The sequence below is a fragment of the Zonotrichia leucophrys genome, chromosome Z (assembly GCF_028769735.1).
Source record: "Zonotrichia leucophrys gambelii isolate GWCS_2022_RI chromosome Z, RI_Zleu_2.0, whole genome shotgun sequence".
NCBI classification, from domain to species: Eukaryota; Metazoa; Chordata; class Aves; order Passeriformes; family Passerellidae; genus Zonotrichia; species Zonotrichia leucophrys.
Window position 1 is genome coordinate 22,165,605 of NC_088200.1, and position 13,331 is coordinate 22,178,935.

Here is a 13,331-nt window from a genome sequence, read left to right on the forward strand (position 1 = left end):
CAAAAAGTTTCTTCCAACTCGAACCATTACAGAATTCTGTGATAAGGGAAACACCTGCTACAAAATGCAGCTCCTTTATTGCTATACTCACTGGGATTTATCTCCATCTTTATTCTAGATCTAGGTGCATTCTGAACTGCTGAATAGTCATTACTGAGTGATGAATAAAAACAAGTGTGATGCAGCCTCATCACGCAAAACATATTCTTGATTCCTGCTGAAGCAACACTTATTTCCCAGGGATGAATATAGTTTGAACTAAAACTAACATGACATTCACCCCTATAAGTACAGGTTTTAATTACCATAAAGAAAACACACAAACAACCAAATAATACAAAATTTACAGCACAATGAACAGTTAGAATAACTAGCAGGATCTACTAGAATTCTAATCAGTGAACAGCAACTTCATATTTCAAAAAGCCCTAAAAAAAAAAATCCTAGTTGTAGGACTATTTGCTCATGTTTACATGAAAGTAATTAATACTCCAGAAGCAGGTGACATAGAGAGATACTGCAATTTCCTCTGATTCATTGTGATTCAGTTCATGCTTTAACTCACCCAGTAAAAGGCTCTTTGAAAACAGCCAAACCTATTCTTGATTTTTACCAAGTTAAAGATGTAAGGATTGCTCATGTACAACCTTTTTCAAGTAATTAATTACAGGGACCCCAGTGGTAAATATTGGATTATTTAAGAACTTACTTAAACTTCCAGTCAAACTCTGAACATGAAAAGAGCATGATGGTTCCTATTATTTTGCAACCATGTAGCATCTTACTGATTCTTGGTCCCTGTGTGTTTGTACATTTTATGGCTAACCATGCAGACATCAGTAACTTACCTGGTCCCACTTTTTAACTGTTGTGTTATCCTGTATGTCTAACAAAATCTTTTTGTTCACTAAGGTTTAACAACTAACTACCACCTTACCCATAACAACATTCTCATCTAATTTCTCCAAGCTTCAAATCCATGGTGATGGCTTCAAAAGCCCCAGGTTACTCATGGCTACTACAGCTCTGCTTCCCTTTGCAATCTCATGAACATAACTGTTCTACCAATAATAAGGACAGGCTTCTGGCATTACTTTCCTATCCTCTGAAAACAGCCCATATCATTTGTGAAATCAAAGAAATTATGCTTGCCAGCATTTTGCATGCTGGTACCATGAGTTCTGTTTATCTTGATTTGGCAAAGATAAGGCTTTCTCCTCCATCATATTCCTACACTCTGTGTGGAGTTAGATCAGGCTGCATAAAATATTAGTGTCTGGGAGTAATGTTTTCCCAGGTATTCTGATCCTGGCGTACAGCTGACAGAGGCATGACACTACTGCAAAATTATGCTCAAGCAGAGTATCTTCCTTATGTAAAGGTAGCCTTATTTCTTATTTCAATAAGACTGTAAATCTTTCTCATCCTATCTTGTGTAGTCTTTATGTTTATATGACCCATCAAACAGAATTCAAACCCCAAATAAACCTACCCAAAATTCATTAAAATTAGAAAAATATGAGATGCCATCTTAGTGGAGATTGATAAAGATGCACTATGCTCCAAAGCTGGCTGATGTCATACTTAACAGGAAAACAAATTATTCATTCCCTGATTTTTAGCATTACTGTGGGCCAGATGTCTTTTTCAGATCTCTGTTGTAATGGGAAACTCTGGGGACCTCATGAGAAAAACAAAACAATAATATACTCAAATATCTATTTGAGTATATTATCAATCTTTTATCTGCCATCTGTTACCTTAAGAACAGTCATCTTCTAGGATTATTTATGCTACCAATTCTGTGGGATATTTTTTGCCATATGAATCACAAATTTGATTATCACAGCTCTTCACTAAAAACTCTTCATTTTATGTAACAGTTCAAAATAAAAAGATAAATAAAATAAAATTCCACCTGTGCTGTCTATTTAATTTGCATGTACTATTGTCATGCATACACACTTCAACTCTCACATTTCATTGGAATTGCAATCTCTTTACTAATAGAAAAGCTCCACCTGATTTCCCTTATTGTTTTTATTGATGAAAAGTCTGGCCTTCAGACTGCAGTTTCAATCTTTGCTTAAAATATTTCCCACTCTGTGACTCTTGATTTCACTACTGCAGCAAGCCCAGAGGCATGCCTCAGCTCTTCCTTCTCAGTCCTAGAAACGCTGTAATAGTCTGGTTTCAGTAGATTGTCTACCATCAATACACTCAACTATTTAATAGCTGAATTAGAGCTTCCTGATACCTTTCAACTATGGACTTATTCTGTACATCTTCCCACTTATCTTTTGCTCCTACTCCTATTGTTTCATTCATTGTAGTATCACCAAAATAACTCTGCAGATCAAACTGTGAAGCTAAAAAAAGCTTTTGATGCGTGGTGTGGTACTCTCATTGACGCCTGCCAAAGGCCAACCACAAACAGCACATCTGGCTGGGGAGACCAGAAACCTCTGTTGATAGATTTCATTCAGTTGGCTTTGGTGTCTCCTTTAAATCCACAGACTTCTTCCACTTCAGTGTTTTCCCATTAGGACACGCAGAACACCACATAACTATTCACTGGCTGAGAAAGATGATGAGAAAAAAGCCACATTTCAAATTTTCTCCATTACAATCTATGTTAAGGGAATTACAGCCTTTCTCATTCATTTTTTCCTAAAATTGTTTAATCTTTTTCTTCGCTAAATGACAACACGCAGCACTGCGAGGTAAGGATGTGGATGACAATTGACAAAACTGTGTTATACTGCATATCCTTTACCTTTTCATCTCAATACAGATGATATGAGGTTAATACAGGCTAACGCTGGGGAAAGTGTCAAAATGTGCAACCCACGTCTTTAGTTTATCACAGAATCACAAAAGGCTGATAAACACCTCAAAGATCACCAAGTCCAACCTTTGATCAACCCCCATCTTGTTAACTAGGCCACAGCACTATGTGCCACATCCCAGTTATTATGTTCCCTGTTGCATTTATTCATATTGTTTATAACAGTATCAAGAGGCTTTTCCAGAAGAAGAAAATCAAACAAAAGATTTTCAAAACAATTCATTAATTTAAATCCACAAAAACAAGATTTTCTATTAGTTCTACATCTTTCATTGTGCATTCACACAATGACATCAAACACTATCCATTAAAATAATTCAGAAATACCAAAATTCATCATTTCTTCCATTATATGCAGGCTATTTACATAACAAAAGGCTACTCAATCAGAATCCCATCGTTAAAAATTTTGTAAAGGAACAAATTAATGATCCATGTTTGATGCAACACAGAACAGGCTAATTCCACGTGCATGTAAAAGGGAGAGCTTTTTCAGCATTAAGTTAATTACCATTAAATTATTTGTAAAGTAAACAAACCTCAGTGTTTCTTTGTTCCCAAATAGTCACGCTGACTAATCTGCAGCAAATATTTGCATTAGATACCATTCCACTCATAAATACAGTAGTGTGCAGTACTTGCAAATTCTCACAGCAATGAAATGTGCCTGATATATAATATTACACCTTTTGTTTTAAAAGAACTAGCTTATATAGAGTAATTAACTTGCCAGTCTGCTTTAATAATCATTAAATGTTATACACACTGAGGACAAAGTTGCCTTTATGCTACAAATACAAGTCCATTTACTGACATGTCCACGGCCACATAAGAGTTCCCAAACCTCGGTTCAGTGAAGCAGTCACAAAGTGAATCATAAAAACACTTCTTGCCAGATCTAGTTATTAGAACATCAGCTTCTCTTTGGGTACAGAATGATAAACAGGGTTGGGTACCTTGTACAACCCTCACTAGAACTTCTCAATATTGAAGTGATAGATAATGGTTCGGAAATTTAGAAAGTCTATACCAAAAGCAGCACAGATTGAAGACAAGACCTAAACAGCATAATAAACAAATGATCATTTTGATTTTCTGCTGTGTTCTGCCTCAGTCTCTCTCACTATTCTAGCCAAAGGAGTCTGGACTGCCTGCCAGAGGTGCAGATAGAGTATCTGGAAGCTGGGTGTAACATCACCGTTTACAGTGGTACATGCATGCAACTCCTGCATTGGTGTGTTAATTGCTCCACCTTTGCGCATATGGAAAGAGCATGGACTGATGCAGATGTGAACACTTACTCTTCCTTTTGCATTTTTACCTATACTTACCTTCAGGGTAGTATAAAAGGGTATACAGTATACTGAGGGTTTATGCTAACCCTCAGTATACACTGCTCAGCAGAGCTGCTGGTGCTCTCAAAGGGTTAAGCAGTTCAGGCCTATCAACAGAGCATTGAGCACAGTTTTTTTGTGTACATTCCTAGTTTTGTCCCATCCTCAAGAGGAACTTCAGACCTAAACACAGTTTTCCAGATGGCAGAAGTATTCTTCTATGATGCTCAATTTGTACAGTGCTCAAACTCTTTCACCAGTAACTTTTACTTCTCATAAATGATTTGTTGAGTAAAACCTGACAAACCCTTCACTGAGAACATTCATCATCCAATAATTTAAAAAAGCTTGACTCTGTTATTACCACACATGGGGCCTGGGGGTTTGTTGGCAAGACTTCATTGCATGAACAGCATAAAAAAGCTAATGGGATCCTCAACAAACTTTTTTTCTAAAAGAAAACCAGAGGTACTACAATTCTGCAGTCAGTGAATAAGCTACTAATCACTGAAACTAAAGAATTCAAACAAAAGTGTGTTGTGGGTAGGATACATGAAGATATTATATTTAACTATAAATCAATAATTAAATTGCGTTGACAGTTACCTATTATAGTGCATGCTACAAAAAAGGCACCATTTTTCATGCAGATCTTAAAATTAAGATTACCAAAAGGACCACAGAAAAGAGTACTCCTTTTAATCCCTTGTAGACCAAGTCCAGAAGAAGACAAGAAAAAAAGCAAGATAAACTTTCCTCTGAACAGTGTACTATCCCACATTGCCCATTTTTATTTTTAAAGCTGGTTGCTTCACAGAAGAAATCTGCAGACATAGATCTTACGTGTGTGGTTTTGCAGAGAAGCACAGTAATTAGTGCATTATCAAAATTCAAGTACTCATCTAGGAACAATCGTGCACTTTCTGTTCCAAGAATAGCATATACTTAATAGCATGGTATCTTCTTCACTTTGTTTTAATGAGAAGTAGAACCTTAGAAAACAGATAGGGTAATTCTTGTAATGCTATATGCCATTCAGGTGAATGTCCTCTGGTACAGTATTTCATATAAAAAATGCAAAGGCTTTTTCCTCAGACACATGCATGGATTTTCTTACCTTTGGTTCCATTGAAATGAAGCTGTGGGTACCTCTACTTGAGAGAACTGACCTTTTAATTGTTTTACTATGGTAGAAGTGGTAGTAGTCCTTCAATGTTCCAATCTGTAAGAGCAGAAAAGAAAAAAAAGGAATGGAAGACTTAATTTAATGAAACTGGTTTCCTGTTTTTCATTTTGGAAAGTCTATAAATTATGCAATTTCCTCTGAGCTGAAATGTTACTTGACCCCACTGATCATCTTTCAAAAGAAGGACATATGATATGAAGTAAATGAAGTATCCTTGAGGCAGTAACTGCACAACCAAAGATTATAACTGAGCTGCTTAGTCTGGCTATATCTACCTTTTTAATGTTTAATTTATATGCAGTACTTCAGGTAATTCTATATCAATCTATATCCAAACTTGTCCTCAAACAGCAAGTATAAAAATCATTAAATGGCATTCCATTTAGTTTGCTTAACGAAATGTACTGTAAAACACACTAGACTTGGTTACTTACATAATTAAACTATAAAAAGGACATTCACAGCATTGGACTACACAACAGGAATAGTTTTCATGTTCAATCAAATGAGAGCAAAAAGTACAATAAAGAAAGATGGAAATAGTAACTTCATAGGATAATATGCAAATTTCAAATGGTGCAATAAAAATGCTTCTTACTCATCCCTTCAGTACACAATAGAAATACAAATACTGAAGTGACGTGGCGTTCACAATTTGAACAATAAATCTTCCTTTCCACAGTCATCAATATGTCTGCTTCCATTTTTCATTTTTAACTTGAAACTTCAGTTTCACTCACCTACAAATATTCAAGCTCCTTGTCTTTGGGAGAATGTCCCTCCAGCTCATTTGGAATTTTACCTACTAGCACACTGCAAATTTTGTAAGATATTTCCTAATTTACTTTCAAGTTCCTCAATGATAAGCAAAAAAGGGACAATTGAGACTACTGTAATTTCAAGTTAAAACTCAGTGACTTCATGAAACAAGCTTGGCTTTCCAAATAGAGCTAAATGATATCACCAATGAGGATGGAGCAACACTTGAAAACTTTCACCTTAAAAAACCCCTCAGATTTCTTAATTTGCATCTGTAAGAATACACATGGAGGAAACTTGAGAGCTCAGCAGTAAAGACTTGAAGAGAACTGGAAGTAAGTCACTCACAAATTCCAAGAATATTTAGAATATTAGAAAACAAAAATCTTGGGAAAATTTGAAAGTAGACTACAAAGAAAAAACTGACATTGATAGAAAAAAGCAACAATTTAAATTAATTCACTTAACAGAGAAAACTGGATCTAGGATATTAACACCAGTCTGTGTGGGTGGTCCATCAATATCTTTATTTTGGAGGAGTAACTTATGTCTAGTGTAACAAAAATACCAAAACATTCCATTAAATCAATTTAGTTTGTCATAAATTAAATAGGAATTGGTTTGTCTAAGACTAATGAGTATATCAGTAGTAGAGTAATTTTCATACTGCCTCCTCTCTGAAAGGCAACTCCAGCTGAACTGGCACACCTCCACAACACAAGTGAGCTCAGTTGTAGTGAACTGGGTTACACCTGGCTGGTGGCCAGTCAACAGTCCTGCTCCTCAGGGCTCAGTCCTAGGACCAGCTCTGTTCAATATATTTAACAACAATCTGGATATAGGATTTAAATGCTCCATTAGCATGTTTGCTGATGATACCAAACTGGGAGCTGCTGTTGATCCTCTTGAGAGACTAAAGGCCTTGCAGATGCATCTGGATAGATCAGAGCTATGATTAATGGGATGAAATTTAAAGCTGAAATGCTGGATTCTGCACTGGGGATTAAGTAACACCAGGACAAGTGTAAAATGGGAGTGAAGTGGCTGGAGCACAGCCCTGCAGACAGCAACCTATGGATGCTGGTTGATATGAAGCAAAGTGTGAGTCAGCCATGTATGTGGGCAACCACGAGGCCAAACTGCAGTACCTGGAGTACCTCAAATACTGCATAACCAGCCAGACAAAGGAGGTGGTTATCTCATCATACTCAGCGTTGGTAAGCCTCATGTAGAGTACTCTCTGCAGGTCTGGACCCCACAATTTAAGAAGGACGTAAAGGTCCTTGAATGCGTCCAGAGGAGGCCAACAAAGCTGGGGAATAGCCTGGAAGGCATAGCTTGTGAAGTGGGGCTGAGCACTTTGGCCTGGTGAATAGTAGGCTGAGGTGTAACTCCATTGCTCTATACAGCTTCCTGAGGAGGGGACAAGGAGATGAAGTTGCTGATCTCTTCCCACAAGGACTCAGGGATGTGTCAGAATGGTTCAGAATGGCATGAAAGGAGGTTCACACTGAACTTTCTTTACCAAGAGGAGAGTCAAACAGGCTTTTTGGGAAGGCTGTGAATGCCCCAAGCCTCTCAGTATTTATGAGGCATTTGGAAAATGCCCTTAATAATGGGCTGGAACTGTTGGTCAACCCTGAATTTGTCAACTAGATGAGCACTGTAGATCCCTTTCAATTCTATTCTATCCTATTCTATTCTCTTCTACTCTGTTCTACTCCATTACTTTTGACTACAGCAACTAAAGTTTATTCTGATTTTAAAAGCCTTTAGCACAGTCCACTAGCATCATGTTACTGTTGAACTCTTTCTACATTTCTATTATTTATAACAACCACTGAAATTTGGTGCCAAGCTTAGTGCAAGTGAAAGTGATGGCATGCTTCCCTGAGACAGAGGGATGTAATCAGTTACTTTCTGGATGTTTCCTGGACTTATCATTAGTCTCAACCAAGACTGAAGTGCTAGTGCTAGCTAAGATTGAAGTGATGCTAGTCTTGCTTCGAAAGTCTTCAGAGACCTGTAAAGTGTGTACTCACCCCACCAGTAACCTATAAAGGTAACAGAAGTTTTGTAGACTTTGCTGCCTTCAGAGTGCATTAGAAACCCACTACTTTGTCTGTGTGTCTATGAAGGCACACGTTACTGAAAAGACTCATCTCAGACAGACAAATGGATTTTACAACTTCACAGAACTGTTTAAACAGAAAGGCCATATTGCAACAAAAATAAGCATCCATCCTGTTTTGTGCTACAAAGGTCTCAATATCATCCAGCCCTCAGTGTTTCGTCTTACACTAGTTTAAGGTGTTTATTTATTTAGTTACTTACTGAAGATTAACTCTAGCTCACCACTCTTGAGGGCATCCAAACCAGCAAATTTAGGAGATTATCTAAATTTACTTAACTGTACTCCTGGAGGTTCTACAGTTAGCAGAACTAGCCATTCATGGAACATATTGGAGGCATCTGCATGCTTCCATTCCAAGGGGGACAGCATGAAGCTTTGTAATCCTTGTTCAGATCTACTCCCTCTGAGAACTTGGGCTGAGAAGACAGAATTAAGCCCTTGGAATAACGTGTGGTAATTGCAATGCAATGTCTTCTAAACACCATTGGTTTTCTGATAATAATAGTGATCATTTAGAATTGTGAGATCTACAGCTTTAGCTCATGACTGACAAGGAATTAAAACAAGCCCAAATCTTTTAAGTGTAATTAAATTCATATTCATATTCACTAAATGCCAGTGGCTTTCACAGCAAAGTAACACCAGCATTACTAAAAACTTTTTTGCCTTCTCTTACCTTAATTGGAATTTACTTAGACCTTCCAATTACTTGGACCACTAGGAAGTTAAACCATGTAACTACAGCACAATAAAACTTCTCATTGTGTATGTTCTTGTTAAATTGTTTTTTATACTTTTAACTCCCAGGTCCTAGAGGCACTCTCACAGAAAAGTAGTCTGAAGACAGAAACACCAGAGCTAACTACTTTACTACTGCTACAGACTGCTGAGAGTTTCACTCATATATCCTTGAGAAATCCTTATACTGTCTTTTTTTTTTACACAGAGGGCACGATTTCTTTGAAAAGAAATAAGGAAATATTGCCTGGCCAAAGGAAAAAAAATGGATAGTGAATGTAGAGAAGTCCTAATATCTTTAGAAGTAGTCTTTGTAGATAAACATTTTCAACAGATCTATACATACACTTTAGTTGTACTATATTTATAGTACAACTAAACATACTATACTATGTTTATTCACATTATATGATCACCAAACTGATCCATGCGACTAAGCTCTGAAACTAAACTGAATGAAACTTCTATGTAGCTGAACAAGAGTAGGGAAGTCATTCCAGCTACTGGGCAAAAATCTAAGAGATGCTTCTTACCCAGTAAACAATTTATTTTTTTTTTTAAGAAGCAAATCTTCTGAACATCTAGGTGCAAAGTGCTCTTCTCCCAGAGGGCTGAGTAGTAAACAAAATGCTACTGATTTGGTGAACTGGAAGACATACTGTAAGATTCCCTGTTTCTCCTGAACTTTAATGAATTTGCTCCTAAATGGATTTGGAAAGGAAGACAGATAGGTACAGATATAATTCTGAACTCAGTAAGATACTAAAAGAGCCAAAGAAGCACACACCAGCTACCCCTGTGCAGAGAATATAAATAATTATAAATAGGCACAGGATTATGTTTCACATGGAGATGAAGGTATGACACTTCCCATTTTTTAGAACTGCAAAAAATTTCCTAAGTTTTAAAGTCCTTGGCAGAAGAAAATATCAAAAACAGAGAGATGAAGAAATATTATGAAGTTTACCCTTATCATCTCATTTTAACAAAATAATTTCAACTCTATTTCAAACTTTTACACTTTTTTTGGATTTAAGCATTTTCATTTGTCTCCAAAACATAATTTCTGGTGTACTCTGTATAATGTGACAACATTTAAAAATTTTCATAGTGTCCCAGTCAAAGAGAAAATGGGGTGGAGTTTTTAGCATTGTTTATTAGATACCACCTACATCATGCTTGGGGGGCAGAGCTTTGGCAGGAAAAAGCCAGGGCCAGAAACTGGGAATTTACCACTCTTGCCTTGGTCACAAAAGCAGAGTGGACTATGCTTTTAAACCATGGAGGACTTGGTCTCTTCTGCTGCCCACCTGGCTTTTTCCCTTCTCCCATTTTTCCTCTGTAGCTCTACTATGGGAGCTGCAGTGTTGAGGTGGGCAGCTCCAGGCAGCAGAGTGGGAGGCGGCAGTTCAAGCAAGTGCAGAGGACTGAGCTTGGCCAGCAGCTGCACAATTCCTTTTTCCAGGTGAACTAGCCTCCCGGTTTTGTTTTGTCCCTGCTTTTCATTCTTTTTGGGCTGGGTGGAAGGGTGGGAGAGAACACTATGCTGTGGAAGCTCTCCTCAAAATATTGGCTTTGTTTGGAGACCACACCTAGTGGTATCTTTGAGAAGTGCTTTTCTTTGTTCCTGGTGGTGAATGCTCTTTTGCGGGTAAACCACCTTCTTTTTAAATACTTTTTACTATTGATACTGCTGTGGTTATTGTGATTTTAGTAAATTGTTATTTTCATCACATAATCTCTCCTTATTGTCCCTCCATTATCAGAAAGGGTGGGCGCAAGTGGCGTATTTGGAGTTTAATTCTCTGTTGGTAAAACCAGCACACCAAGAATAACAGAATGACAGAATGGCCTGGAAGACACCAAGCTGAGTGGGGCAGCTGACACAGCAGACAAATGTGATACCATTAAGAGGGACCAAGACAAGCTTGAATAGTGAGCCCGTAGGGATCTTAAGAGGTCTAACAAAACCAGGCAAAAAAATGAACTTCAAATGTAAATCTGAAATCTCACAAGGAAAGTTCATAGCCCTTAATTTTGACCCCTGTTGGCTCGTCATCGTTATCACGTAACGGTGTTCAATGATACTGCAGAAAACTGCCACTCCCTTTCCTCCTTGAATCACTCCAGACAAGCAAGTCTTAAGCATCTTAAAACCAGTATTATGGTTCACCTTTTAGGGGCAAAAAAGCTCTGCAGAAGCTGTTAGCTGTTCACTGATCCACCCAAATTAAAGCACCCATACCTGGTAAGGGTCCATGTTCATTCCAGACCTGTAACCTAAACTCAACTTATACTGCAAGAAATAGAACTGTGTAGTGGAGGTTTTGGGGGGGACTAGGATAGGGTTTTTTCACTGTAAGATACTACAGCAGTGACCACACTTTCTCAGTCTCCAGCTGTTTTCTCCAAAACCCCACTGTTGGGTCAGCCCTGACAGATCTCCAGCACGCTGAGGCTGAAGGACCGATCACCTTAAGGACAGCAGCAGAGCTGCTCAGACATCTGAGCTGCAGACTCGGATGAGGGCTCTGTCTCTCCCAAACATAATAAGAAATTTAAAGGGTTTTTTTATTGGTTAACTAGCAGAAATTCAACTGCTCATATTGTGGAGATATCTCTGTATGATAGAGGCAGGAACCTTGTTCTCAAGGTTCATATCTGCTTCTCCCATATTCCCTTTTCTTCAGGTTTGTTTTAAATGGACATGATGTCTGCAAAGTGTTGCTGCTCTTGAATAGTGAAACTGAACAAGCCCAAGTTGGGCTTGGTCTTACATACACCCCTTCTTCCTGAAGAATTTTTTGAGTCTCTTAGATGGAAAAAAGGCTACACTGTAAGCAGGAGTTCTAGCCCAGTTTATTGAATCTTCAGTCTGGAGGACAGGATGGTTCAAATGAAAAAATTAAGATTCCCTTCTGAACCACCTGCACATGAAAAATAAAGAAGGAGGGTGCCTATGGAGGTGTGGCATCACCTTCCCCTTATCCTCCAGCTCGACACGTCTTGTGAAAGGGCATTTCCAGCACTGGGGCCTCTCTTTTTTCCCTGGGGGTTGTGAGATTTATCAGTTTGCTGTCAAAAAGTTACTTACTTTTATTTCCCTTGCCTGTTGGCATTCTGTTACTAAACAGGTTTGGGGCATATTTTTTCACTTCTATCTACTCATATCTCTTTCCTTACATACCCCCTTTCCTAACATACCCCTTGATTGAATCAAGGGGTATGTTACTCATTTCAGAGTGCCCATTGTCGCAAACCAAGATAGTTGATTTATTTGATTTGAGATTACAGCTATAAAAATAGTTTTTCTCATAATTTTACTTTTCCAGAGTTTCTACTGTATTACAGAACATAACTTTTATAGCACATTTATAGTCTCAATTCTAAAATATAATTTAATGCAAACTAAAAGCTACATTTAAATGTGGAGTTCCAAATTCCTAGTTAGATTTATTCTAAACTATTTTTAAAAATCAAAGTTCTACTTTTCTATATAGAGAAATGCTGTACTAAAAATATATTATAAAATAGATTTAGCAACATAAACCGTTATGTTTCCTCTGAGACTCCTAACTGATCCATAACTTTTAAAAGTTGAGGTGAATTGGAAAAAGCTTCCTACATCACACTTTCTGCATAAAGGTTACTTTGTACAGTTGTATTTTAAAACAAATATTGTCAAATGAAACTCTGCTTTTTGAAATTACAGTACTTTAGTGCTCTCTTGGCAACTTTATTTAGTACTTGGAATTACACTGAAAAATAAAGAGAAAAAACCTAACAACCAAATAGCAATGTAAAGTGTTTTATACCATTTAAAAAACCCAGAAAGTTTCTAACACAAACAAGATTTAGTACAAATCAGCAGGTAAGATTAATTTAGATATTAGAAAGAATCAGTTCAAACTGTATCATAGCCTTAATTCTAATCCATGCTAGATCACACTAAAATTTATTAATTGAATGTACACTACTATGCAGGAGGAAGAATCCTTTCTAACAGGACTGTAGCAACTTTTTTTAGATTATATATTTGTGTAAATCCTGTTGTTATTGAAATCATGAACTCTGCCTTACTGAGTTCTGAAAAGTGGGAAAGGTTAACTGATTTTTTAAAAATAAATTATGCTTTGATCACATTTAATTAAAAATGGTGCTACTTCTAAAAGGGCAGGTAAAAAAGCAATATTGAAGCCACATCACAAAAACAGAAATCCCAAAGACCCCCATCAGGTAAATAAAGCCAAGGAAAAGCTGCCTGAATAAAGACACTGTGAAAATTATGTTTGAGTCCTACGTGGATGAGAAGCAAAGTCTTTCATGCTGCAG

At 37.3% G+C, this 13,331-nt stretch overlaps 1 protein-coding gene across 2 annotated transcripts in view; it reads right to left on the bottom strand.

Moving 5' to 3' along the window:
• The window catches only part of PCSK5 (proprotein convertase subtilisin/kexin type 5), a 229,580-nt gene that overhangs the window by 199,616 nt on the left and 16,633 nt on the right, over positions 1-13,331 (bottom strand). For both annotated transcript variants that reach the window (XM_064736486.1, XM_064736487.1), the window contains exon 2: positions 5,300-5,404. In XM_064736486.1, coding sequence (XP_064592556.1) covers positions 5,300-5,404 — 105 coding nt within the window. The remainder of the gene's footprint in view (positions 1-5,299; positions 5,405-13,331) is intronic.